The sequence below is a fragment of the Schistocerca americana genome, chromosome 4, assembly GCF_021461395.2.
Source record: "Schistocerca americana isolate TAMUIC-IGC-003095 chromosome 4, iqSchAmer2.1, whole genome shotgun sequence".
In the NCBI taxonomy this organism is placed as follows: domain Eukaryota; kingdom Metazoa; phylum Arthropoda; class Insecta; order Orthoptera; family Acrididae; genus Schistocerca; species Schistocerca americana.
Window position 1 is genome coordinate 25182243 of NC_060122.1, and position 27716 is coordinate 25209958.

Here is a 27716-nt window from a genome sequence, read left to right on the forward strand (position 1 = left end):
GAATGCCGTCAGCTGCGAGGTAAGGAGCGTAATTGGTTACTCTCCACACAGAACGTGTGAAGAGAGCGAAATCAGAGCTGTTATTTGGATGGTGCTAACGTGTACAAGTGTTGTCGTGACTTTCGAGCGGGCAGAACGAATGTTCATGACGAGAAACGGAGAGAGCGTCCCTCAGTAGTGACTGATTAGAAGCCGGACAAGATCGAAGGAACGAATGGTGGTGACGGTCCACTGATTTTGGACGAGGTGTACACAATGTTTCCACAAATCTCCAGACCTCTTTTGCGTGAAATCATTACTAAAATACTTGACTTTCGAAAACTGAGTGATATTGATACCAAAACTGCTCACTGATCAACAAAGACACGCCTCTTCATGGAAATTTCTCGAGGTTTTAAAACTGAAAGGTGAACAATTACTTGATTCTATTGTGACCAGACATTCGACGTCGGTGGCCCACTACGCCCCTGAGATAAAAGAACAAAACGTTTGTTTCGGCCCGAAAAACCATGACCTGTTTCTTGAGAACAAGCAGATTGACTCCATCGAATTTTTTGCCTCATGGGGATCAACTGTTGCTGCATGGTGCTGTGAAACCCTAAAAAAACTAAAGAACACAATAGAGAACAAAAGAAAGGAAATGTTAACGAGGGATGTGTGTTTGTTCCCTGAAAATGCACGTCTCTGCACAGCCAATGCCGCGATGCAAACATGAAATGATGGTACGGCGTTACTGGCCGGGAGGTCCAGTCTGAGTGTGATCGGCCGCTTGGTGCAAATCTTTATAAAAACCCGGCGTTAGTTCGTCACGTTGCGCGTCTTTGTGAATAAGATGAGGTGAAATGACCTGAAAAACACACACACCCAGTCCTCGAACGAAGAAAAATCTCCGACCAAGCCAGGAATCGAAGCCGGCACATATATATCGCAGACAGCCTGTCGCTGTTTGGAGACACATACGAGGGTAGGGACTTTAATAGTGGCAACTATTTATGTACAGCTCGTACAAAATAGATACGTGTTTCGAAGTTTTACTGGCCTTCAAAGTAGTCGCCAGCATTGAGTATAACCAGTTGGCAGCGATGTGGGCAGTCGTAGGATACTCTTAGTGCCACTTGTGTTGACAGTTCGAGTGGCGCAGTCTATAACCCGACGAATTTGCAGCAGTTCTAAACGAATGCCGTGGAGTGTTTCCTTCAGTTTAGAAATCGAGTTGAACTTACAAGGGCTTAAGTCAGGGGAGTGCAGTAGGTGGTATAGCACTTAGCAGCCCCATCAAACAAATCAGTAACAGCTTGCACTGTACGTGCTTGAGCCCAGTCCTGCAAAAAGATGGTCAGGTCCTGCAGAAAGTCTCATAACTTCTGTCTCTACGCTGGTCGTAGGTAGTGTTCCAAAAATGAACAGCACAGAGACAGAAGTGATGTATTTCAAGCATTCCAAAATCCTAGCTGCTGAGAAAGCTAATGAAATTTCCATATCTCTAGTTCTACTGAAGGTCACCTGCCAGCAACTGAACCTTCACTGTTTTCGGAAATTGCCTTCCGATACTCATTCAGAATATAGATGCTGTAGTACAAATAGCACAAATGTGCTCTCACTGATAATTTACTGTTCATGTATGATGCCCTGTAGTATAATCTGATTAAAATTATACATTAGTTGACACTTCGCACAATGTGGCTGGTTTCCTTCGAACAGAGCACTCGATATCATGCCTGAACCGTTCCACAGTGCTAGACTGCCGAAACAGTTCACTTTCAATTCTTTGTCCGGCTTTGTCTTTGAATCCTTTTATTTTGTAGTTCATCACAGGTGAGTGTATGCTAATGAAATACACATTTCATACACAGCCCTAACGAAAACACTACTGGAGCCTTCTATGCAAGATGTGATCCAGCATCATTTATGAACTTGTTATAACCACAGACAGTGGCTTACATTAGGTAAGCTATGCATGACACTGTGAAGACATTTTTTAAGGCTGCCACTTGTTATGACTGGGCAAGCCATAAATACAACAGCCTTTTGTAGTGTAATGGCAAAATGTAGTGGTTAACATTTTCTGGTGTGTGGCAGCTTGAAGGTTTGAACTTTACTGCAGTGACAGCTTTTACTTTTCAAAGTCTAAGCAGAAGATTTTGATCATTTCATTTAGTTAATTCATTCAAATGTAACTTACTTCCAATGCTTGTCATGCCATTGTCATTACATTGACTGTATTTGCTCTTACTTTTGTTATCCTTGTTTCGTTTGGAAGCTGTTTTGTCACCTATAATTTGCAACAAAGTGCATCCTGTGTAGCCTGAAACACCATGAACAAAGCAACTGTGATTTTAGTTCTGCTGCAAATTGGTGATCATTTTCTAGGCAACATTGTGCATCACGAGGTTGTGATTAGGTTACAACATGAGTGTAAATTCAGGACTACGATACCTGTTGTCTATCACAGTTAAGTCATTGCAGTTACAATCAGTGTCAACACATAGTATCTCCCATTTTTGTAATACCTTCCATGACACTGCTTGGCACATTGCTCAACAGTACACATTAACAGCATTTGCGAAATGACCCACCATGTAACCTATAAGTAGCAGCCAGCAGCAGATTTGGCAACAATGTAGCAGCAAGTGACAGCTCTGTCAAGTCATTTCCTTCTTACTGTTTCCATACTAAGGAAAGCAAATTTTATAAAAGCAGTTGCTACACACTTTTTCTGTGGTAACTATACAAACCACGGCAAAAAAAGAACACCCTAAATATACCCCTCTCCTTCCAGGTGTGACTGTGGATTTTAAGATAAACATCAGCTGGCCAGGACCTAACTAGACTTAATCTAACTTTTGGCAAACATGAACATTAAGAGTAATCTACATAAACTAAAATGGTGTATATTACCTCATTTTCATTGATAGCCTCAGGTTTTTCAAGTTCTCATGTGAATGTGACTTGTTATTTTCTGATGAATATGCACTTTCCATATAAGGCCTCTTAACATGTAACTTTAGTTCCAGGCCAGTGATAACACTTTCCTAAGGTCGGTATTAGACTGTCTAAGTTCTTTAACACATCTTTCATAAATGATAGGATCAAAATAAATTTTATAAAGAGTGTGATGAAAGTAACCCAGTACATTCAAAAATTTTATAAAATGTCTTGGGAAAGATATTTGATAATGGTCTTTTACATTGTAATACTGGCATCATGTCAGGGATTAACAATGAATGTGTAGGAACTTAATTTGTGTTAAGTAATCCTGAAGTTAAAGCAATTGGCAGTTGCAAACTGAAGTACGAAAACAGTGCTAAACTTCATTTGAAGTTTGCTTTCACTGGCAATCGCACAATCAAGTATTTCAAGGTTAATACAAACCTTAACAGGGGTTACTTCACAAAAGATTATAGAATAGTCCAGCAATATAAGAGCATCCTTTAATTGATAAGTTTTGGCATACTATGTAATGGGTTTGTGCTAAGCAGATCACACTGAAGAATCTTTACTGTAGTTTCTGACTTAGGTAAGTCTTACTGTCAAGTAATTTTATTTTCATAAAGGTGATGAGAATGAAATTTGAACCAATGGCCATTTAACATTTATTTATTTTAACAAATATTCTGAGTGTAACTGAAATCCAGGAACAAAAGACTCTTAAAGAATCTAGTATTTACTTCACAATATGAGCCAGAGAATTGATTCCAGAGTCAAAATAGGTACAAATGAATTCATTTAGTCTCAGTACTACCCATTTGCTTCCCACTGAAAGACTACAGGCAGAACTAATTAAGACAGTTACTTTTGTAAAGTTTTAAAAATATTGACTGTAAGCAGTCTAACTGAACAGCTTTAAAAAGAAGTAGACAAGCATCTGATGATTTTTGTATAAATATTCTGGTTAATGTACTGATAGGTAACACTCACTTGTTTGAATGTTTGAAAGTCATCCTATTTGCACTAGTGTGATAACTATGGAAACTAACATTTTTCTGAAATGCAGTTAAAATGTTAATATTTCAATTCCAGAAAAACTTCAGTTAGAACATAAATTCCGTTATGTTTAACACCTCACTTCAGGACACAAAGTGACACACAATTGTTTAATAAACTGAAGGATAGGAAACTTCCTTAGGCCATTTTTGTCTTTATTTAACATTATACAATTTTACATAATCAATGACAATCTTTATAAAACAAAGATTCACATGCAATCATGAACACAGCCTGCTGTAAGGTAGTATTTATTAGAAAGGTTTAGTGTTTAACAATACTGTATTATTAAAATTCAAAGTATACAAAAAATAAATAACAATGCCACGATTCAAGATCGCTTTTCCAAGTGTTAAGGATAATTTACTTCTGTCCGTGCTCTCAATGTCATTAACTACACACACACTGGCAAATTGAGTTTTCTTAAAACAGAAAATCTTGTACCTGAGAAATCTTTCTCCTGCAAGTTATCTGTCAACATGGACAGGCCTAGATGACGAGAACCTCATAATGACTATAAGCAATCTCTCTTCCTCCATAAGGAATGTAGCAGACTGAATGCGACTGGTGAACCTGAAAAATAAACAGACATTACTTCAGACACCTGATCAGGGGAGAACTGGATTGCACCATTTCTCAGTTCTCTGACAGTGGTGAAACCTCACCTTTCCTGGTGTTGTTGTGCCATCATGCTGGACCCTGGCTACATAGAGGGTCTCACCATCCGTCGTATGTCCCACAGGGACAGCCCCGTCGGGAACCTCGCCGTTACTGGACGGCACCCATTCTGCAACACCTGCTCCCAGCACCAGCACCTGGCAAAGTATGACTTATTTCAATTCTCCTGTCTGTTTGTGACTAAACAATGTATTTCCTATGGATTGTGTACCCAAATCTCATTTGGTACGCAAGAGGTTTAAAGTCCTAAAAAAAACCATTACACAATGACGAAAATTTGTTACTACTACTGCATTCAGTTTTATTGAACACTTTACTAATGATGTTTAAACATTCTACTGTGCTGTCTTCATGTCTGTAACATTTTGGTAAGCTTTGACTGGAACCATTGAATATGGAATACAAAATGTAGAGGGAAGAAGAATGCCAATGGAGACCAGGGCTCTTTTCTACAAGACTAGCTCAAATTTACATGAAAACTATCTTCTTATCATTCTGAATCACAGGCAGATCAACTTTTTTCTTTGTTAACAATGTCAGATATAGAGTGAAAATAATATGGCTTATAAAAGAAACACTCTTTAACTTACGTCAAACTTTAGAACAGTAAATTAAGTTTGTTACTCTGTTGCTCCAGCCTCCACCAACCTGTTGTCATACGGTTGACCAACCACTTGTGAGAGATAACAAGTAAATGAAAATAAGATGGGAGATATGATATTGCAAGAAGAATTTTACAGAACATGAAGATGTTATGTGCACCAGAGAGGTGTATTATAGCCACTACTATTTTTGGTATATATAAATGATCTGGCAGACAAAGTGGGCAGCAACCTATGGTTGTTTGCTGATGATGTATGGGAAAGTGTATGTCGAGTGAATATAGGATGAAGTAAGATAAGACAAAATTTTCAGTTTGTGTGATGAATGACAGCTAGCTCTATATGCAGAAAAATTTAAGTCAAAGCAGATGGGTACGAAAAAGAAACCCATAATGTTTGGATGCAGTGTCTTGCTTGACACATTTACATTATTTAAATATCTGGGCATAATGCTGCAAAGCAATACAAAATTTAACATGCATGTGGGGCTTGTGGTAAGGCTGGCTAATGGTCTACTTATTTATTGGGAGAATCTTAGGAATGTGTGTTCATCTGTAAAGCAGATAACATATAGGACATTACTGTTTGGGATATGTAACAAGTTGATTTAGTGGAAGACATCAAAGCAGTTCTGAGGGAGGCTGCTGGGTGTAGCCAGTAGATTTGAACGAAAAGCAACTTTAGACAATACTTCCCTACTTTTCAAGAAACTCTTGAGAAAATTAGTGAATTGGCATGTGAAGGTGACAGTGACTGCTGCAGACAAATACACATTTCAGCAAAGGGCCATTGACACAAGATACTAGAAATTAGGATTCGTGGAAGCATATAGACAGTTTTTCCCTTGCTGTATTTGTGAATGGAATAGGAAATGAAATAACTGTTAGTTGTACTGGGTATCCTCTGCCATGCACTGTGTTGTGGCTTGCAGAATACCTGAGTATATGTGGAAGTGTAAACGCATCTCTGAGTTGATGAAACACCCTCAACATTGTTATCTTGGCAACAGCCAGCCATCACCAGAGTATTCCACCTGGTAAGACACATGAAATACCATTAAATTCAACAAAAATGTAGTAGTTCCTTTTCCAAAGAAGGCAGGTGTTAAGTATTAAACTATCAGTTTAATATCCATTTGCAAAATATGTTACTTATTGACGAATGGAAAAGTGGAAGATGTTTACCTCATGGAAGATCAGTTTGAGTTCTGGAGAAATGTACAAATATGTGAAACAATGCTATGACTTATCTTAAAGATAAGTTAAAGAGGCAAACCTACTTTCTTAGCATCTGTGGGTTTGGAGAATATTAACGATGTTGACTGGAATACAATCCTTTAAATTCTGAAGATGGCAGGAATTACATTCAATTTGTACATAAACCAAAGAGGGCAGGGAACAAGAATGCAATATTGTAACCTCAACCTCGTGTTAATCTGTTATTGAGTAAACTGTATAGAAAAGAGGAGAAATATGGAAAGTGAAGCAAGTTTAAGGGAGATGAAAAAAATTCAGATTTCTGATGACCCCTTAACTCTGCCAGGGACGGGGGAAAATTTTTAAGAGTAGTTGAATAGATAGTAACATAAAATAGTGTAATTAAATTTGGCCATACTGAGGGAATTAGATTGCAAAATATGACACTAGGTAGAAGAAGAGTTTTGCTCTTACTGATGACTGTTAGGTAGATGCAGACTGACCGTATCAAGAGAAGCACTTCTGAACGTGAGGAATTTATTGTATAATTTAAGTTTGAATGATAGTTCTTCCTGAAAGAACTTTTCTTCATTGTATCCTGCTACAGAAGTTAAATGAGGACAAAAGCAGTTCAGAAAACAATGATACAAAACTCCGTAATGTGCTGCTACTGTATGCTGAAGATCAAATTGGCAATTTGACTGATGACTGAAGAGCTACTCCATCTAACCACAGAATGAAATTTGTGGCATAGTCTGACTCAGATACCTAATGCAGAAAGGACGGGGATAAAAATTTTAGAGGGAGACTGACGCTCGGCTCTACTACAGAAGTCACATTCAAATGGCTGTAAGCTGGGGAAGTTACACACAGTTGAATAGGCTTTCACAGAACAAATCAGCACAGAGAACTGCATCACAGGTCTTCTTATTGAATATAGTGAAGAACACAGCTTTTTTTTTTCAATACTCTCCAAAGACGTACTTTATATTTTATATGGTATGACATCGTCCTCAATAGCTTTCTGCAAAATTACAAGAATATTAAAAAATACTTCTGGCAAGGATGCTACACAAGATTTTCATGGTTGGGGCTTCACTAATGTTGATAATGTGCTGTGAAATTTTAACAGCACTGAGCACTATGGGACTTAACATCCGAGGTCACCAGTCCCTTAGAACTTACAACTACTTAAACTTAACTAACTTAACGACATCAAACACATCCGTGCCCGAGGCAGGATTCGAACCTGCAACTGTAGCGGTCACGCAGTTCCGGACTGAAACTGCCTAGAACCACTCTGCCACAGCAGCCGGCTGTGAAATTTTATGTTCTTTTTGCAATACACATTTAAAAAGAGCACAGTTGGTTGGCTTTGCTTCTGGTTTCTTTTGCAAATGATATACACCTTGCTTTTACTTCTTTCCTCCAATGATAATTTTTGTTAACTGTCAAGCAAAGTAGTGAACACCCCAATGCACTAGCTTCATTAAACTCTCAGTTGAACACTGTAGAGAGTGACTGAAGGGTCAATAAAACTGTGTGCCAGAGACTCAAATTTGGGATCTTTCATTTTTATGAGCAAGTGCTCACCAACTCTGCTACCAAAGCAGGACACTTGACCCCTCCTCACAGCTTTACTTGTGCCAGTACCTCAACTCCTACTTTCAAACTTCGCAGAACTCTTCCAGTGAAATTTGTGTGACTAGTACTACTTTCTTCCCCTTCCTCAGGTTCATTCAACTTAACAAAAAATTCTGACTGAAAGGCAGTTCTCTCAGGAATATGACTAGCAAGTCTAGGACAAGCAGAAGTGAATTACATATTGCTACATTATCTTAATAAATGTTTGGGATTGAGAGAAATACCAGCTTGTGCGTACCTGTTAAACATGAATTACTCTTCTGTTGCTTTTATGTATTTTATCTTTACTGCATCATGTTCTGTTACACAGCACAACAGCTCTACCTTTAAATGAAGCTGGAAAGACAAGAATGGGTCTGGTATTGTTTGCAGCGCTCTGGTATTGTGTACAGTCATGTCTGCTGGTGAATTATTTCATGGATACCTTCACAGTTTCACTCTTTTGTTTTAGAAGTGATACTTATTCGACTTTGTACAGCATCATGGTGCATTACACAATTAGCACAACTCTACAGTATCTGTCATGACCACAATCTTTCCCACATTCACACTCTTATCTTAATTTTGCACTCTTATGTTGACAGTCACGAGATGTTTTCCGATGTTTGATTGAGCCACCCACTGCAACATCTCAGTACCCTACATGTCTGACAGCTGTAGAACCTGACTGGCAGCAGACAGAATTGTCTGTTACGCTGGGAGGTCTAATCTGTAACCCAAGTCGAGTAACTGGCCCAGTAGAACGTCCACCGCACACCGCCTGTCGCTGGCACACGAGCGTGGTGCGGCTGTCTTAGTGCCAAATTCTTCTCCGCACTTTTAATACGGCAAGTGATGCCCTGCTGATTTCGCCTACCTCACTGCAGGTGTAATTGAAAGTGACTGCAGCTGAATTCCGGATGTGCCAATTTTATGTGCCTTCTTTGTGGTGCAGTTCAGTGGTATATTACTCACACGCATAATTGACTACAGTGATGTCTGGTTGTGATAGATCTTTCTACACAAAGTCCTACTTATTTAAGCTTCTTCAGATTTGTGAAAGCAAAGTATGGGAATTGATTGTGCTCCTCACTGCCAACTGTGATCTTTCTCTGGAGTGCGAGTCGTTTTACTGCATCTAACGCTGCAATAGGCTCATATATGCAGAAAATAGCTCACTTCTTCCTCTTCTGCACTCGCTTTGCACACTCCATTATGCTGTCTGAGCTGCTACGGGAATCTCATCTCTGGTACTCCTGTACTTTTAATATGGAGTTAGAGTGACAGAGTAACTGTCCTTAGATAAGCTTTTTGATAAGCCCATTTAAATGCTGTTTAGATTTCCTTTAATTCTACCATCTTTTCGAGAAGGCCACTGACACAGCCAACCAATTCATTCACATTTGGCAAGTTGTGTGTGTAAGATCTAAAATAAAGGAGTAAGGTACTATGGGCTAATGCCTGCCTTCTGCTTATTTTGAAGAAAATAACACCTGAAGTAAATTAAGGTGATCTATTTATCATTAAAACTGAGCATTTTCCATTAGGACGTGAGGTCACACAAATGCATATTTTCCTATAAATTGAGGAAAGTAACTTATGAATGCTGTTTATGTGCCCAGCTGCTACGAAAATATGGTTCTGCAGCCCCATACATGATTAGTGCTCAGTTTTCAAGTATTTATCAATCCTGTTAATTTAGAGTCTATGGCGGGTGATTAGCTTGAGGGGCAGGTTTCTCGAAACTGGAGGGATGTTCATCAATAACGTAGTAGCCTTTCACTTTAGGTTTTACACACGTGCAACCTGTGAGGCGCGCCTGGCGTGTGGACGCACCTCGTAGTGGAACTTGGAGTGCTCGAGGCAGTTCCAGGAGACGAAGGCGCCCTGGTGCGTGGGCGCCACCTTGGCGGGCAGCAGGTCCCCGGCGTGCGGCGCGCGCCCCACGTACAGCGGCCCGCCGTCCTTGTCGGTGCCCGCGCGCACCGCCCGCGCCGGCACCTCGCCGTAGCTCGCCTCCTGCCAGTAGTAGCTCGTCGCCACTGCAACACCGCGCCCACTCACATCACACTGGGCCTTCATTCGTACAGGTGCTGCATACTGTGTTCTCTACGTGCACCCTGGCATGCAATGCCACCAGTTACCACAGGATAATAATGCCACGTTATCTACTTCCGACGACTTCTTACGAAGTAAACTAATATTATGCTAATGCGGTAATACACACTGTGGACCGTCTTAACCCGTAACGGGGAATAAGTAAGGATAGATATGAGCTGCAGCAGGTCGTAGGTCGTTGTCGGTGACAAATAGTGTCAGGCATTGCTACTATACGCGACCTTAAAGTGATTTTTTAAAATGGGAGCCGTAATATTTTATTCAACATCTGAAAAGAGGGGCAAATTTTACATATAAAATGATACAGTATTTAAGGTCACGACAAGGTTCAGCCAAGGTCGAAAACTGCAAATACAGTTTTGGATCTATAAAAAAGGGTTCTATACGGGTTAACTGAATAGAGGGGGGGATACAGCAAAATGTAGACTGGCAATGGCAAGGAAAGCATTTCTGAGTAAGAGAAATTTGTAAACATCGAGTATAGGATTAGGTGTGAGGAAGTCGTTTCTGAGAGTATTTGTACGGAGTCTAGCCATGTATAGAAGTGAAACATGGACGATGAATAGTTCGGACAAGAAGAGAGTAGAAGCTTTCGAAATGTGGTGCTACAGAAGAATGCTGAAGATTAGATGGGTAGATCACATAAGTAATGAGGAGGTATTGAATTGGATTGAAGAGAAGTTTGTGGCACAACTTGACTAGAAGGAGGGATCGGTTGGTAGGGCATGTTCTGAGGCATCAAGGGATCACCAATTTAGTATTGCAGGGCAGAGTGGAGGGTAAAAATCGTAGAGGGATACCAAGAGATGAATACACTAAGCAGATTCAGAAGTATGTAGGCTGCAGTACGTACTGGGAGACGAAGCAGCTTGCACAGGATAGAGTAGCATGGAGAGCTGCATCAAACCAGTCTCAGGACTGAAGTCCATAACAACAGCAAAATACTATGTTAGATGGAGATTGGCAAGGGCGTAAGTGGTCACCTTTCATTACCAATAACCATGATTTTACAGATATCTATCGACGGTGTCTTATGTTTTATGGAAACCACTATTTATGACGTCGGATTTGGAAAGAGCAAGCAGAAATTTGAACTTTTAATTAGCGTGTTTATTAGCGAAAGTAAATATATCACAGCGTATAAATGTTATTGGGACATTTGCAAGACAGAACAAACTTAAATAAAACTTAGATTATTGATTAAGAACTGGTTGAATTAGTTCCCTCGCCTCTCGTTCCTCACAATACCCCCTCCACTTTAACATTGTCCTATGCTGTATCCCTCTCGTCTATCCTATTCTAGGTTAATCCCCAATAGAACAAAAAACGTTTATTTGCTCTTCGTTGAGTTAGCCATGACAATTCTTTTATACGTGAAATTTGCCGTTGTTTTCAGATCTTTAATCAAATATTAGGGTTCCTACTTTAAAAATCACTACAATTTAAAAAAAATCACTAACTTCCAAATCGTCTTGGTCACGTTCAAGATCGCGGCCATTAGTTGCAGAGCGCGACCGTGTTTTCCACCTATAACTCCGAGGTAAAAAATTTGGTGTACATCATGTCCACCCCGACTTATTTCCCATTATCGATTAAAATAGTCCACCACGTATACATAGACTGCGGAGCCACTTCACAGTGGCAGCGGTGTCCGAAGCGAGATGGAAGATCAAACTGCGAGGGTGTCATTGCTACAATTCTACGCCATCTTACTCCCAAAAATAAGAAAATCGTCTATTTATCGAAACATTGTAAGGTATATGCTTTCTCTCCTGCGAGCTTCGAGAACTTCGTGACTCTTTCGATGCAACTAACACTGTGGCTGATGATCACAACGTTCCACGCCCAGCGGCGACGCACGTCGCCCTCCAACTCCCACCTCACCGTAACGTCTCTTTAATTGATCTTGTTTTTACAGTTAACGAGCTGAGGTTCCCGTTTCTGAATGTCACCGCAAGAGCTTATTATATGACACTTGTTCTGGAGATTTTTGCGTCCTATACTCTACTGTCAAGACATCAGAAAATGATGTCGGCTATCACAAATCTCAAGATCAGAATGCCACGACATACACTCGTACAGGCAACGGAAAACTTCTGACAACGTTTGATAGTTGGTGAAGTGTCGGAGAAACTACTTCAAATAAGAAACTACTTTCGCTAACAAATTTTCTCGGGAATCTGAACAACAAAATGGTATGAATTAATGAGATCTGGGGTGTTTTGAGTAACTTTCATTCTATATATCCTTACAACAGTGAGAAGTCACATGGTTTCCGCGTTGTATTGAAACCAAGTGGTCTACACCTGGCTGGCGTTCCCTGCTGATTCCTGAACCTGCCTTACTCAGCTAAGCCGCACAAGGGCGACTCGACACCTTTCGCCTTCTCCACAGGTTTGAAGCACACCGAGTCCTCGTTATCTCGGCGGGGAGACTACTGGTATATCTTTCGCCTCCTACAGTGGTATCACCAAAGCTGTGCTGTAACCACCTGCCGGCACCGGCGCGATGAGCATCACTCGTCGTCTACAGCGCAGGCACGGCGAAAAATGTGTGACAGAAGTAAATGGTTACTGAGAAGTTGCAGTTACTGTAATAACCAATAGTGTGTGGCGGCATCTGTTTACTGAAGTGCGCACTACGGATAAATGAGCGAGTGACCGTCTGTAAGGTGCTCATTAGCTCATGGAAGTGTCAGACTACGCGCCTCCTGTTTGGGAAGTGTATACTCTGGTGTCGTGCTAGCTAACTACGTAGAGTGACCGTAAGGAATTCCTGCCACTATGGAAATAATCGTCGGTAGGTTAGTATAGCCGTCATTTATCTACGACAGTTACTTTTCACTCACATTTGTTTCTCTCTGCGAGTTATGGTCAATCAGTACAGGTAACTGTGTCCCGGAGTCCGTTAGGCCGCAGCTGACATACTAGAATTAAACATGTGTTCGTACCACTACGGAAAAACCGAAGGCCGTCAGGGGATTCCACACAGTTTATTTGGAATTAAATTCCCGGTGAGACGTCACACTTTCAACACAGCTCAAAAGCGGATAACAATGCAACACTAACTCGCTTTCTTGTGTGGTGTGTGGCGGAGGGTACTTAGTGTAACACTGCTATTTCCACCTTTTCCTATTCCAGTCGCGAATGTCCCGCGTTAAGAAAAATTACTGATTAGCCTCCGTGAGACTTCGATTGCCTCAAATTTTTCATCTTGTCTTTTCACGATACGGTAGATACGTAGGAGGCAAGACATTTGTTGACTCACATGAAGAGAAGCTGAAATAAAGCCAAAATTTACAAGATGTCTGTTGTAATGCCACCAACATGTGAAAAGTATCACACATACAAAGACAAAAAAATTAAGAATTTTTTTATAAATCATGCTTTAAAATGAACCAACAAGTGCAAAATAATTTCTCCTAGCGCTATAAAGATTCCTAACTTCACACTGACATTACTGAAACTCTGTCCTTGTGTACACTGTACGATCGTGGTATCACGTTAGGGGTTCCAAAAATCTGAGGATGGGTTTAACACAAGGCGAAACCAGTCTGTTTTGTAGGTGTTTGTCCGTTTTAAAAACGTTATAAATAATGTTACATGTACGAGACCCTCAACGTTCTTAAGGGCTGGAGTTAATTACTGATACACTAAAAACTATTAAGACCCTGTCGGTAGCCGAAGAAATTTTGCTGCAACCTAGCTGTTTTTCAAACCTCAAAAATGTGTTACCATGCTCTCAATTATCTCAAATGGAGTAACTTGCACCGGAGTAAACGAATCTATCATGTTAAGTTCATTTTCGTGTATTTCGTGGCCCTACACTTCATTAAGTGAAGAACATCAGTAATTAAGTGAAGAACTTCGCCTACAATATTCAGCTTAGGTATTAGTTCGCACATGCGAAAGCGCGTATCTAACATTTCGCATATTTTGGGGCCAAATTTCATGTAACTTCTGTAGCAATTTCGCTATTTAATTTCTAATTGCTACCGATAATCTACACACATGTAACATGAAACACCGATAATACTACAAACATCAGTTAAAATTTAGTGAGCAGTTAGGAAGCTAATTCGTTAATTAGCACGATTCAGCCAACATTCGAAACTTATAGATTCCACCTACCTACAAGCGAACCTGCCCATCGCACCCCCCTCGGATTTAGTTATAAGTTGGCACAGTGGATAGGCCTTGATAAACTGAATACAGATCAATTGAGAAAACAGGAAGAAGTTGTGTGGAACTGTGAAAAAATAAGCAAAATATACAAACTGAGTAGTCCATGGGTGACATAAGCAACATAATGGACAACGCCAGCTTAGGAGCGTCGTGGTCCCGTGGTAGCGTTAGCAGCTGCAGAACGAGAGGTCCTAGGTTCAAGTCTTCCCTCGACTGAAAATTTTACTTTATTTTTGCATAGGTATTGTCTGTCCGTTCGTTCATTGACATCTCTGTTCACTGTAATAAGTTTAGTGTCTGTGTTTCGCGACCGCATCGCAAAACCGTGCGATTAGTAGACGAAAGGACGTTCCTCTCCAATGGGAACAGAAAACATTTGATCGCAACGTCATAGGCCAACCGATTCCTCCACAGGAAAACACATCTGATATATTCTATACGACACTGGTGACGGCATGTGCGTCACATGACAGGAATATGTTGTCGACCCATCTAACTTGTACACTTGGCGAATGGGTAAAAAGATTCTTCTACCTTGCCCGATTTAGGTTTTCTTGTGGATGTGATAATCACTCCCAAAAAAGTGATGAAAACGTAAGAGTTTGTCACATAAACTGAAAATAAAAAATTAAACATTTCACTCGATGGAAGATTTGAACCAAGGACCTTTCGTTTTGCAGCTGCTCACGTTACCACGAGACCACGGCGCTCCTGCGTTCCCATCGTCCTTAATGTTGCCTATCTTCCATTGAACTACTCAGTTTGTATATTTTGCTTATTTTTTCACAGTTCCACACAACTTCTTCCTGTTTTCTCAATTGATCTGTGTTCAGTTTTTCAAGGCCTATCCACTGTGCCAACTTATAACTAAATCTGAGGGGGGTGCGATGGGGAGGTTCCCTTGTTAGTTATTTAACAGCACCCCCGTCTGGCGATCTCGGTATTAAAAGTATGACTGTTGTAAATAACTATCAAAGTGAAAATACCCTAACCGCGGTATCTAATAGTTTGAAATAACCGTTTGGCTCACCTCAACAAGCGCCAGCACGCGTTTCGTCGTTCTGCTAGACTTTCTGTAGACGTTTCGACACCGCATGACATCAGGTGGTAGTGCGGTGCGTACCGAGCTGCGGGATATTGCGTCACAGCCTGCGAGCTTCACGACTGCGGCAAGCACAGCAGGACTCTTGCCATGCAGTTCTGAAGTGGTCACCACACTCACCTGGCAGAGAGACTGACAAGCGTCCGTGATGGAGAGCGCTTTGTGCCGGCATGCGCAAATCCCATTTGCCTCCACACAATCTAACACTGCATGAAACCTTACAAGCGTCATTTAGTGGCTTCGATATGGACGATGGCGGAAAGCTCGGTCGGGCACCAATGCGAGGAAACATTGGGTGGAGGTAAAGAATGGTTGGGAAAATGAAAAATGGGTTCTCACAGTAAGACACTCGCTCAAGGGCTTGCAACATGACTGAACGATTACTTCAGGATCAATACTGAAACGACATTTAACATCTATTTCTGGGAACGCCTCCGATTCAAAGGCAGGACATAAAAATACGAGTGGCGGCATTGTTGCTGTTCTTGCGCGCTTCAAATGCTCTGTAGATTTCAGATCTATGCTGATGCGTGTTTATCTCATTCTGCGCAAGTTTATGAAATCCTACAATCTTTTAACTTCTTTCCTCTTGTTTTCTGGGAGAATTTATCTTTTCAACAATGACATACGTTTGACAGGTTCAGCTGCTCCGTATTTAGTCAAACAGTATACCGTATCCTACATACTACGTTGTCTTGCTGTGTACTGCTCTCGAAACGAGGCTAGCTTCCCTAGTTTCGTAAACGTTTTAGCTGCAATTTGCGATTGATTTTATTTACATCGTGGGACACGTGGCCGCGACGAAGATGGCGTCACAACTGGCGTTTGCTTGCGTAAGTTAGGCCTGCAGCTGTTACGTGACACTGGCTCATTTGCATACCTTCGAGACTCCGAAAGACAACCTCTACGTTAGGCGTGTTCGGCACTAGTCTTTTTTAGCAGCCGCGACTGCTTATTGTCAAGCATTGCACGCACTGATGTTTAAAACATACCGCCTGGAGGTTGGTGTTGGGATCGCGTTAATTGAGTCGGAAAGCAAACTGGAAGCTGCTACTACAGAAGGGTTACATATTTTATCATGCTAAAATAAGAAACCAGTCAATGGGAAATGAATCATTGCAGTTTAAAGGAACTGAAATACCGTACCGCCAAACAGTGCCGAATGACAAACTTTTCGTAGGGAACGAGGTGAATTGCAGAAAGCGAACTTCACTTTTTCTTTACCCCCACAGACAAAAGTAATAAAATCACAGAAGTTCATTGCACCATTCTATTGAACTTTCCTTGCTTATATCCATTGCAGAGAGCAGCCGCCCCCGTCCCCCTCCAGAAAACGCTTTGTTCGCTCCGAGGCATTGCACACTGTCTACCACTAGCAAGGTCGGGTTCTATAATGTACACTTTTAAACTCAGATTTATCCCGTGGTAATAAGGCGTCTGCGTGTATTTAACTTACAATAAGCACTTCTTTTTTACAAAGAAAAATGTCTAAAGTAATTATGCGGCGCAAATACAATCATTTCTAACGAAAGGGCCCGTTTCTGCCGGGACCTGCCGTCCTCAGACAAACACATGCTGTGATTCAGTGCAGCCACCGCGGAGGCTACTGTAGTCGGTGACTTCCTCAATGGTGGGACTTAATATCACCGCATGTGTATTACGGTCTGAAGGTCGCAGCCAGAGCTAGTCATTTTGTCATAAATGATTCATTGTGCCACATACCTAAATTACACTGAACAGTAATCTCCTGCTCGACAGAGATGCCTTACTTCACAAAAATTGTTTGGTTTACGAAATGGGTCAACTTCAGGTATCGTAGACTTCTGATAAAGTTGATACCGATTTTTCTGTACAGAAGCGTGATAAAGTTCCTTGACAGACGCCAGATATTAACAGACTGAACATCTAGAGATTGCACTGTACATTGCACCCCTATTCAGTAGTACACTTCAAAGAATCTATGGAGGTTTTAATTACGTGATGTGTTGTTGGTTTCATCGTAAGACGACTTGCACTGCAGTTACAAAGCGTACAGCCATTCACAAGCTATGTAGCGTATCACCCAAAATTGGCGATTTCTGTTCTGTATGTCTTTCATATAGAAGGCCACAGCATCTTTGGGAATGCCTCTTGCAGTACTTTGAAAGTATTGCGTATAACATTTGTCACATATTTCTCAGTGAAATCTGTGTAATGGCTTCTGCCAGCTGTCCTCTGATGCTCTCACACCAAAGCCAGTTCCCTTCGGACATCTTAAGTGTCCCAGTTGGCAAGATTTGCGCCAAAGCTCATCAAGCTATAAACGTACCGAAACAGCTAACGCGACTTGGCTTTACTGTTTCGTATATTGCTTTCAATTGCTCTCACTTACACAATACATTACTCTAACAAGTTAAGATTTCCAAGGTATCAAAACGTCGGCCCTAAGTTACAAAGCTGTACTACTCAGCATCAAACAGCCATTCATCGAATATCAAGGTCAGTGGATTGCTCACAAGAGCACAGCAAGGCCTTTGCAATCAAAACGCTGATTTGAGGATGGACACTAACTTTCTTTTTTACGATCGTGAACCGACGCTTCTTTCAGTTATTCACACAGATCTGTTAAATGCGCTTCTGATAACTGCTACACGAAGGAGTTCCTTCCTGACCTCACTGCACCGACATGAAGGCTTAGCTATTATTTAACGTTGCGCCGACAGGGTGCAGACACACAATGCAGTCTAACACAAGCGACGAAATTGTTTATGCGAGATGCTTCGTTTCTTCAACTGTTTCTGCAGTGAGTTTAGGCAAATATTGTTGCTACAGTTCCTTGATAATATTTCAAATCAGTAAGCGGAAACATATGCAGGAACGCAGCAATTTCAAGAGTTCATATGCACGGCAGAGCATCTTACGTACACATACGGGAAATGCTTGCAACATGTGCGTTCTAGGATGCCTCCTCTGGCTTCGGATAATTTCTCGAGTCATAATGTAAGGCGCTGTAACCACGTCTATCAAGGTTCTTAAGCAGAATGTGCTTCGTTAGTTGGTATTCTTTCTATCGCAGGATTTCGCGATTTTGCAAGCGCTCTCTCCCTTCGTTAGCGGCATCCTTCACTGTACGAGTCCTGGAAGAGGCCAAGGTCACGCCAGTCCCCCCACCCTCCCCGCCTGCCGAAGACGTCATACCTGTTGCGCTGGGTTCGCTGATTTGTATGAACCAGAGATTCTAACCAGGCCTGGAACGTAATGCCCAACCCCATTAGTGGCATGCTCCTCACCATTTACCTGTGTTACAAATGCGTAACACGCTGTCTTTTCAACGCCGCACCTGCTCGCATTACATCGATCGTTTCCTACAGGTCTGCGTCGGTTAGGTTGGGGGACGACACCAATTAACAGTAGGCGAAAGATTCAGACTCATTTCTGCACCTATCCCAAATATGACGACGGTAATTCATTCCACACGGCTTCGGGCATACATTGCTGAGCAATAATGGTCGAGGAATTCTTCCTAGGGTCGCCCGAACGGCAAAGTTGACCGACTCTCAGGATTTAACCCCCGAAGTCTTCGAACGTCCTACTATGAGAACATTTGTCAGCTGAAGTGATAAACCATCAGCCTCATACTTCGCAACAGAGACGAACAGCCAGTAACATAAGCGCCTGTAAGAGAGGCAATGAATTTGTACTATTAAGGATACAGGGTACAAATTTGTGTGTTAAAAATGACGCTGTTTGTAGTGGATTTGTTGTTGATGTTGGCATCTTTGATAAAGGAAGAGGCGTAATGTAAACAATGTGATTGTGTAGGCTGTCGAAATAACGGAAGCGTCCGATTCCAGGCGTCTGCTTTGACCCATGACGTAAGGGTGTTGTGTGTGACGTCATTTCGGCGCGGAGTTTATGAGTTGGTTGTGTTTGATGGCGTCAAAGAGAGAGAGAGAGAGAGAGAGAGAGAGAGAGAGAGAGAGAGAGAGAGATAGAGTGTTTTAGATGACCGACCTACTTTGCAGCGCCGAAATTTGGTGGTAAGTGTTTTTGGGTCTACTTTTCCGAGCTATAATGTTTTGTGTATTTAATGTGTTAATTTACATAGAGATGTTTGACTTTTGAATTTTTGGGGTGTTTTGGTTTTGTTTTTCGTAATTGTATATGTGTTTCGTGTCAATACTTATGGTTCACCTATATAGGGCAAGGGAAACGACCGATTCCAATTTTCGTAGCTTTATATGTAGGTATTGGTGTTTTGGTATCGTCAGCTGTGGTCAAGGGAAATGATACCCAATTTTCGTAGTTTTTGCTGCAGGCGTTGGTGTTTTGATATCGTCAGCTGCGGTTGACCTATATAGGTGAAGGTAAGTGTCCGATTCCTGTAGATTTTGTAAATGTTTTTCTTCTTGTTCGTCATTGTGTGTGTTTTGGGATCGTGGTGTATTTTTCGTTACAATTAGCTTTTCCTCTCCCTAAAACCGCCAATTTCCCGCGGCTGCCCCGTTAGTTTGACTATGTTTTGAGGGAGATATTGTATTTACGTATTTTCGTGTTGCTTGCCGTGTGTATGTAGTGAGATCACAGGCGCCATATTTGAGACGCTTAGAACAGCTATTTCCACCATATTGATGATGTGGGTCAAGGACGGGTGGCATCTGACACTTCCGTAATCCCAGAAGCAGGAATGGTTTAGCGTCGAAATTAGTTTTTCTGTGTAGATCCTGCAATAAATATACCTCGAAAATGACTTCAAACATTGTGCACAATTCATATGATATGAATTTGAAATTAGTGTATGCAATGCGTGCAATAGGAAAATGGAAAAAAAGGCTGCTCAAACGTTGTTCCATGAATCGTGTTGTAAGTGGTGCTTCTCCGGAGAATGGAAAAGTTGTTGATGTTCAGTGCTTATCTAAGTACTGCCACACCTACCATGGTAGCACTGAAGGACATAATGAACATCAGTGTTCGAAGAATTATGGTTACAGTGGAGGTATGAAGTGTAATGGAGCTCTAAAAATATTTGAAGAGGTCGCTGCCCGTTTATAACGTTAGATATACGAAGTACCTAGGAGACTAAAGCTTTCAATAAAATTAATAAGATCATTGTTTATGGTGATACCTTGGTAACAAAGCTGGAGTGTTGTGAACATGTGCAAAAGAGGATGGGTGCTAGACTGACGAAGCTACGACGAGAAATTAAAGGAAAGTTGCTATCTGATGGAAAATCTCTGGCTGAGGTAGACTGACAAATTGAAATAGATCTCTTTCAGAGTTGTTATGCACTGGCCCTTAGACGAACTGCACCTCTGAATGATGTTACAGCAATGAGAAAAGCTGTATGGGCCACCTATTTTCATAAGTTGTCCACAGATGACCACCCCGTTAACGGATTTTGCCCTAATGGAGCAGATTCTTGGTGTGGTTACCAAAAAGCAAAAATGGTCAAATATGCCATCATAAGCAATCTCTTCCTGAGCCTGTTATGAATGAAATAAAACCAATTTTTAGAGACCTGAGTGACCCTGTTTTGTTTAGTGAACGTCTTCATAGGGGCACTCGGAATACAAATGAAAGTTTCAACCACTGCATATGGGAAAGATTCCCCAAGAATATTTTTGCGGGACTAAATACATTAAAGTTTGTGTACTAGATGCAGTGATACGTTTCAACGATGGAGTGATAGGAAGGTTGGAAGTCCTGAGAAATTTAGGCATAAAATGTGGCTCTAATATGGAAGATCAATTGCTTGTATAGGAGACAACAGGTGCATGGAGCTGAAAGATTTGCTCTTCAAGTTACCAAAGAAGCGAGACATACTAAAAGGAATGCCAAGAGGGAGCTTGAAGACTATGCTTCAAGAATGTTCTGAGGCACAGTTTAATTGGACTCACCTCTAAATTCGCAATTTCCTGCAAGTTGTATTTTTCAGAATTCAGGTAAAAATATTTCCTGAAGTTCATGAAGCTTTGCTCTAATTTTTTTCTGCAACTTGCAATAGTTCGTTTTTATCTAATGGACTTAAGCTTTATGGCAGAATCAACTAAACTATAGAAAAAATAACTTATTAGGAAAACTTATAGAAATTAAAATGTAAGATGTGATATTTCTTATTCTTGTAATATATATAATAGGTGGAATTAAATAGGTCTAGTACCCCAGCCATCATGTCCTGCATATCTGGCAAAACTTTTGTCTCCTTCAAATGTATAACATTGCATTGAATGGTACCTCAATTTCAGGAAGCATTTTGGAAAAAATAATTGCATCAATTTCTTTTTAATTTTTTAAATAACCTTAAGCAGGTGCAATAATATTCAAAATACTTCTGATTTGTTTAGAAAGTGTGCTGCATTACCTGATACCAACAAAAAAGTCTGTAAAACATACATTATTATGAACAGTGCCTGAAAGAAACAGGTGCTGATTTTTACATAATATTGATCCAAAAAAGTATCCTGTATCCTTAAGTAAGACTCAGGAACTGACTTGGTTGGGTCCGTCGACTTGCCGCCGGGTCCTTTCAAACATCCACTTCATACGAACGCAATACACGTTGGGACAGAGGCCGCAGTCGCCGGTAAATTGAGTCCACTGATACCAGCATGTGACAGACTTCAGAGAGAACAGAAAAAATTTCTTGTATATTAGTTTCTGGACTGTAGATTGTGGCCGAAGCGTAGCCCAAGGTCTAAGGGTGACATGTGAGTTTCCTTGACAGAGCCAAGGAATGTGGATACGAAATATAACTTTGAAGAAATTTAGGTATCAATAGAGGTTTGTACGCAATTTTGATGACGTCATGGGTTAAAGAAGAACTCTGTAGCTGCAGAACCATCTTCGCAGAAGCAGCTTTCATGTGTAACGTCATTTACATAGACCTATATACATTTAAGTGCCTGGCAGGGAGTTCACCGAACCACCTTCAAGCTACTCTACCTACCGTCCCATACTCTTACTGCGCGCGGGAGAAACACACAGATCTTCCTTTACGAGCTCTGATATGTCAGTAGGATTACTTGCCCCTAAGCAGATGGGCGCAACAAAATATTTTCGCACTGAAGAGAAATTCGGGGATCGAAATGTCATGAGAAGGCCATACAGTAAATGCGCCCATAATCACGGACTGGTATACGATCACAACAACAATATGAACACGAAATGTCAGAATTCAACGAAAACCAAAGAGGAAGGTGTTTGTTAATATGAAGCACGGATTGCGCAATATCACGAGTTCCACTTACGAGATGAAACCAAAAAATACTTCCGTACACATTCCGCCTAACAATATGACGCTGTTGCAGTATGAACCACATACTACGCTGTCGCCATTTTCCTAAATGCTGTTCTTAGCGTTATTTACAGTAGCCTGACCTCGTGGAAACGAACTCTTTGCTTACTAGTATGTTGTCAACAATGATGCTTAATTTAGTTTCTGTTGTGTGTACTGCTCTTCTGGAACATCTAGGTCACTTTGTGGCTTTCATAACGGTTAGTGAAGGGAAAACAGGGGGAGGTAGCGCGCTATAATGGAAGTTATCTGGCGCATGAAGTGTGTTTACCATTCCTTGGGAACTGAATATAGAGCGTTACTCTAGTTCAAATTCGAAGCGGTTGTATAACTGGAAAAAATCTAACGTGCAGCAACAGCTGTAGGGACATAACACACTATCTGGACAGGAGCCTGACCAGGGAGCCAATTTGTCCTACAGTAATCTGTTAGATAAGTTTTCCAAGAAGCACAATGGAGTTGTCAGGAAGAGCAACCAGTTCAGAAACACGTGGCTATTTCATGCTCCGCCGAACAACGATTGCATCACACGACTCACGTAGATGTCTGAAGTACGCATTTAGACCCACGCTAGCAAGAAACAAGACATTTTGTTGTGACATTATTATTCCGAGCAAAGCTGCTGAACACATCAAAGTACATTAGGGTTCAGACAGCGTAAAATCAGAGAACCACACGTGTTTCGACAGCACTGCGATCCACGGATTACTGCGCTCTTGCCTTCACGCCTTAATCAAATCTACACAGTGCTACCAACTGCTGGAAATAGGTCACGCGCCGCTCCTGACCAGATTCAAACGTAGCAGCTGCGAGGCCCACTCGCGCATGCGCTCCAGCGTGGAAACTGACTTCGGGTCACGTGTTGTTGCACAGCTGACTAATCACAACACGAGGTCCATTCGTCATCGATAAACTAGTTCTCAAAATCGTAAGATACTGGAAGAACGTACATAAAACCGCATTGTCTTTCGAGGTCTGTTTTACGGTTTTCTACTACTGCGCTGTTGGACTCTTGCCAGACGATAACGATCTGCCTCAGCCGACAGTGCCCTAACCCGACCAAAGAGGTTGCACCGCACACAAACTCCGGAATTTTTAGAAGACGAAAGGGCGTGTGTCGAGACCCACTTACCGACCATTCCGCTGCGTTAAGTGTCGCGTAGTGCAGTGCAGTGCAGCTTAGCCTCCCGCCCAAGGACACGCTGGCCGCGGCGCACGCACGGCGCTGCCTTGCGTAGCTCTGTAACTCGGCGCACCGACTCGTAGCGCCTCTCAGCTGCGACTGAGGCCAGCCTGTTCTGTGGCTGGCAGCGCGGCCTGTGCGGACGGTGACGTCAGAGTCGCGCTATCGAACAGGAGGCGGCAAGCACTGCCGGGTCGGGGAAGGGGGGGGGGGGGGGGGGTGACAGGGGGGGCGGTGACGCGGCGGGACGGGGAAAGCCAGGCGGCGGCTGTTGGGACCGGACGTGTTGTCGTCCCACGGCCGCGGATCCCAGCGTCCTGCTGGGCGGGCGTAAACAAGCCGCGCCGCCCCCCACCCCCAGCCATCAGCTCGACCGGTGCTGCAATCTAACGAAACAGGGGCGCGGCGCTGGTCAGGCCGCGGGTGCGCAAGCCTCTCTTGTTTACCGGTGTTCAAAGCGCCTCTGTACGCACTGTCGCGCAAAACTGTTCAAGACCGTGGCAGCCGTTCAGTTACGCCACGTTAGGTCAGGTCAGTCGTATCAAAAGGCACGTGCGAAACAACTGTCAGCAACCAAACCACAGAAATAATGTACTTTCTTGACGTGCAAGGGTTGGAAACACCGCGAGAAATGAATGCCTGTACGTAAAGGTAGCCACTGAGCCACGCATGCAGGTTACGCTGATTTATTTGATCACGAACGGCATCTGTGAAATGTCCTAAACGAGTTACAAGTGCCAGTCGCGGTCAGAACAATGTTCTGTAGAACTGTGATTGCATTATGATGTCAGTGAACGACCGCTGGTAAAGTGCCTGCGGAACTGAATATCACGCTCGCGAACCCGGCAGCACCTAAACATCACGAAGGGAGCTCCATAAACGAGGAAATGCAGGCCGAGCTGGAATTACAAAGCCACGCGTGTGTTGCGAACGCTCGTAACGGGAAAACGTGCTGCCCAAGCCGTAGATCCTGAACTTTACTGAAATGAAAGAAAGTCATTTGGCCGGATGAGTCTCGGTTTACGCCGTTTCCAACTTCTGGGCGAGTTTACGTCCCAAGAGTGAAAAATGGCAGGGGTTCGGTGATGATTAGCGCAACCATATTGCGGTATTCCGTGGGCTGTGCAAGATGCCATTACCGCGTTTCGGCTGATCCGGTACATCCGATGTTACAGTGGTTGTTCCCAAGAGGTGATGCCGTCTTCCAAGACGACGGTGTCCCTGTTCACACAGCTCCCTTCTTGGTGAGCACGAGGATGAATTTTCGCATCTCCCCACCGAAGTCACCGGATCTCAGTATTCCTGAGCCTTTGTGCTCTACTCTGGAGACAAAGGCGCGTGGTCACTATTCACTTCCGTCATCAATACTTGAACTTCACACTATTTTGTAGCAAGGATAGCATGAGAGTCCCTTGCAAAAATCTGTACTTATCCATTCTGAGGCGATTGTAAGCTGTTTTAAATGCCTGCGGCTTCCCTACATCGTATAAGCATGGTAATGTCTTTTTTTAGTCCACTGTTTCTACTGTACTCTCTCTCTCTCTCTCTCTCTCTCTCTCTCTCTCTCTCTCTCTGTGTGTGTGTGTGTGTGTGTGTGTGTGTGTGTGTGTATACACCCTCTCCTCTTGCACGTTCCGATGTGGACACATTGTCCTTCTGCTCCCATCTTTGGTTGTCGATAATCTATGGCATATTGGTTAGTGTGACACAACTTTTCCTTCCATTCCATCCAGATCCCAAATTCAGACCAGTCCTTCCACAGATCAACAGTCCGTTTGGTTTGCATCCTTCTTGTGGCTCGTGAGCAGTTCCTTCTTAGGACGTCGCATCCATCTCCCATAACCTCTTCTGCGTCCCAGCAGTTTCCTACTCTCTCCACCTTCTAGCTGTTGTGCTCCGTGTCCTAGAGTTATCGTCTCAGGGGCCAACAGAACCGCATTCGTCACCACTACCTTGCTGTGTATGACTTTTGTGCCCGAAAATAAAGGTAATCTGTTTGCTGCACACAGCTCTGGCCATACAGAAGACTCACCTCATCTTGTCCACCCCCTCAATTTTTTCCCTCACTGCACCTATTTCTTTCACGTACGTATTCTACCAAGTAGTTATCCTTGATCATCTTTTGCACAGTGCTTTCTAGTCCTTTCCGTTCCCCATTGTTACCTTCAACATTTGACGTTTTAATAAAGTCGGTTAGACATTTATTACCGGTAACCGACGTAGATGATGGGACGTTGTTGCATCAAGAGGTACATGGGAATTATGTCAGTTGGTTGACTTTCATACTTGACTGACATACATTTCGGAAAATAGATATATATTCATGTAATTTGTGGAAAAATGAGTATTTACATGTTGCAGAGAGAAACTTCATTTTATACTCTAGTCGTTTCCTCAGCAGTAGGAAAGCAAACCAACAGTTTTACAGATAAGCTTGTAGGACTAGTTACGGTGTTTGATTATGCGTACAAAGTTATAACAGGTACACCGCCATACGCATTTGTACTTTGCTTGATGAAATGTAAAAGCAGTTGTCAGCTCGAACGCAGGTTTGAAGGTCACTGTGTGTGCTTTACCAGGCACTGCATTCCTCCTCCCTTTACCGGCCAAAGAGTTAATTTAGCCAGTTAGTACAAGAGGCTGGAGTTCAATGTGGAATCGAAACAGTGGTCGTACTGGAGTACACTGTTACAGATCTCGTTACATTCGGTTCAACATTATCTTCCGTGAACTTCTAGCTGAAAGATCCAACTGAAGCCATCTTCTTCCATGAAATCCGTAAATCAGCGCCTCCTACTGTACTCTTGCCTGTTCTGTTTATGAGTCCCTGAAATAGAAATTTGTTACAGACTGCCCAGAGGAGGTCTTTTAATCGAGACTTCATCACCAGACCTTTGGTTATATTTTGTGTGACAGTATAGCTCCATAATGCATGGACAAATTTCAAGCATACTTTGTACACGCATGTAGCGTCATTTCTTGGAAAAAATGCTAGGTATGGCTATTTGTGAGGTTGAAGATGGGAAAGTGCGTAACTAAGTAGCGCCTGCAGTAATTACAACCAGCCTTTATACTATCTGGAAAAATATATTGCTTGGGTGAAACACCTCTTTTGTCGTTACGGGTCGGGCGGTTGTATGAAGCGGTTACATGTAAAACAACGCAATACATTAGGACTATGTTAGTGTCGCATTCACAGCTCTCGAGGCTGCTGGGCTGCTGGTGAGAATCCTGATGACATTTCACCCCTGACAGTGGGGGTGGTGGTAGGAAACGCTAGCAATACACTGAAACGCTGGGAACATTTCCAGCCAAGCGTTAAACACTTAGCGCTTATTATACGGGAAAAAAGACTTTGGGAGTAAAGATACTATCCCTATTCGTGGGGCGGGGGATGGGAAAGTACTGGCATGTACGCTTAACTCTGGAATGCGTGGAGGAATTTCAGCAAATATTAGTACAAACCTGAGGAATAATAATGGAGGAGGGGGGGGGGGGAGAAAGGGGAGAGAGGAAACGTATATCCAGCACCCCTTAGAATTGCGATAAGAGTGGAAAGGAGGTGACGTGTTAAAATAACTGAAGAAAAAAAACGATATTAGTATCGAATCTATAGCTTTTGCTGCAGCTGTTGGTAACAATTCCCGCTACAATTGTGGATGTATACGAAAAGTGAAAAACGGGATGTGTGGAGCAATTTAATCAAACTCGGCAAGCATATTATTTACTCTCTGGACAAACACGGGGGAGGGGGGGGGGGGGGGGGAGGAAAT

General features: G+C 42.3%; 1 protein-coding gene across 1 annotated transcript; it reads right to left on the minus strand.

The window, feature by feature from the left end:
* Positions 1-4118: 4118 nt before the first annotated feature.
* On the minus strand, positions 4119-24036 carry LOC124613888 (natterin-4-like). The gene is made up of 4 exons (XM_047142627.1): positions 23893-24036; positions 9920-10125; positions 4650-4799; positions 4119-4557 (listed from the first exon to the last, which is right to left on the minus strand). The coding sequence occupies exons 1-4, from the start codon at positions 23897-23899 to the stop codon at positions 4474-4476; spliced, it is 447 nt and encodes a 148-aa protein (XP_046998583.1). The 5' UTR covers positions 23900-24036; the 3' UTR covers positions 4119-4473.
* Positions 24037-27716: the final 3680 nt, after the last annotated feature.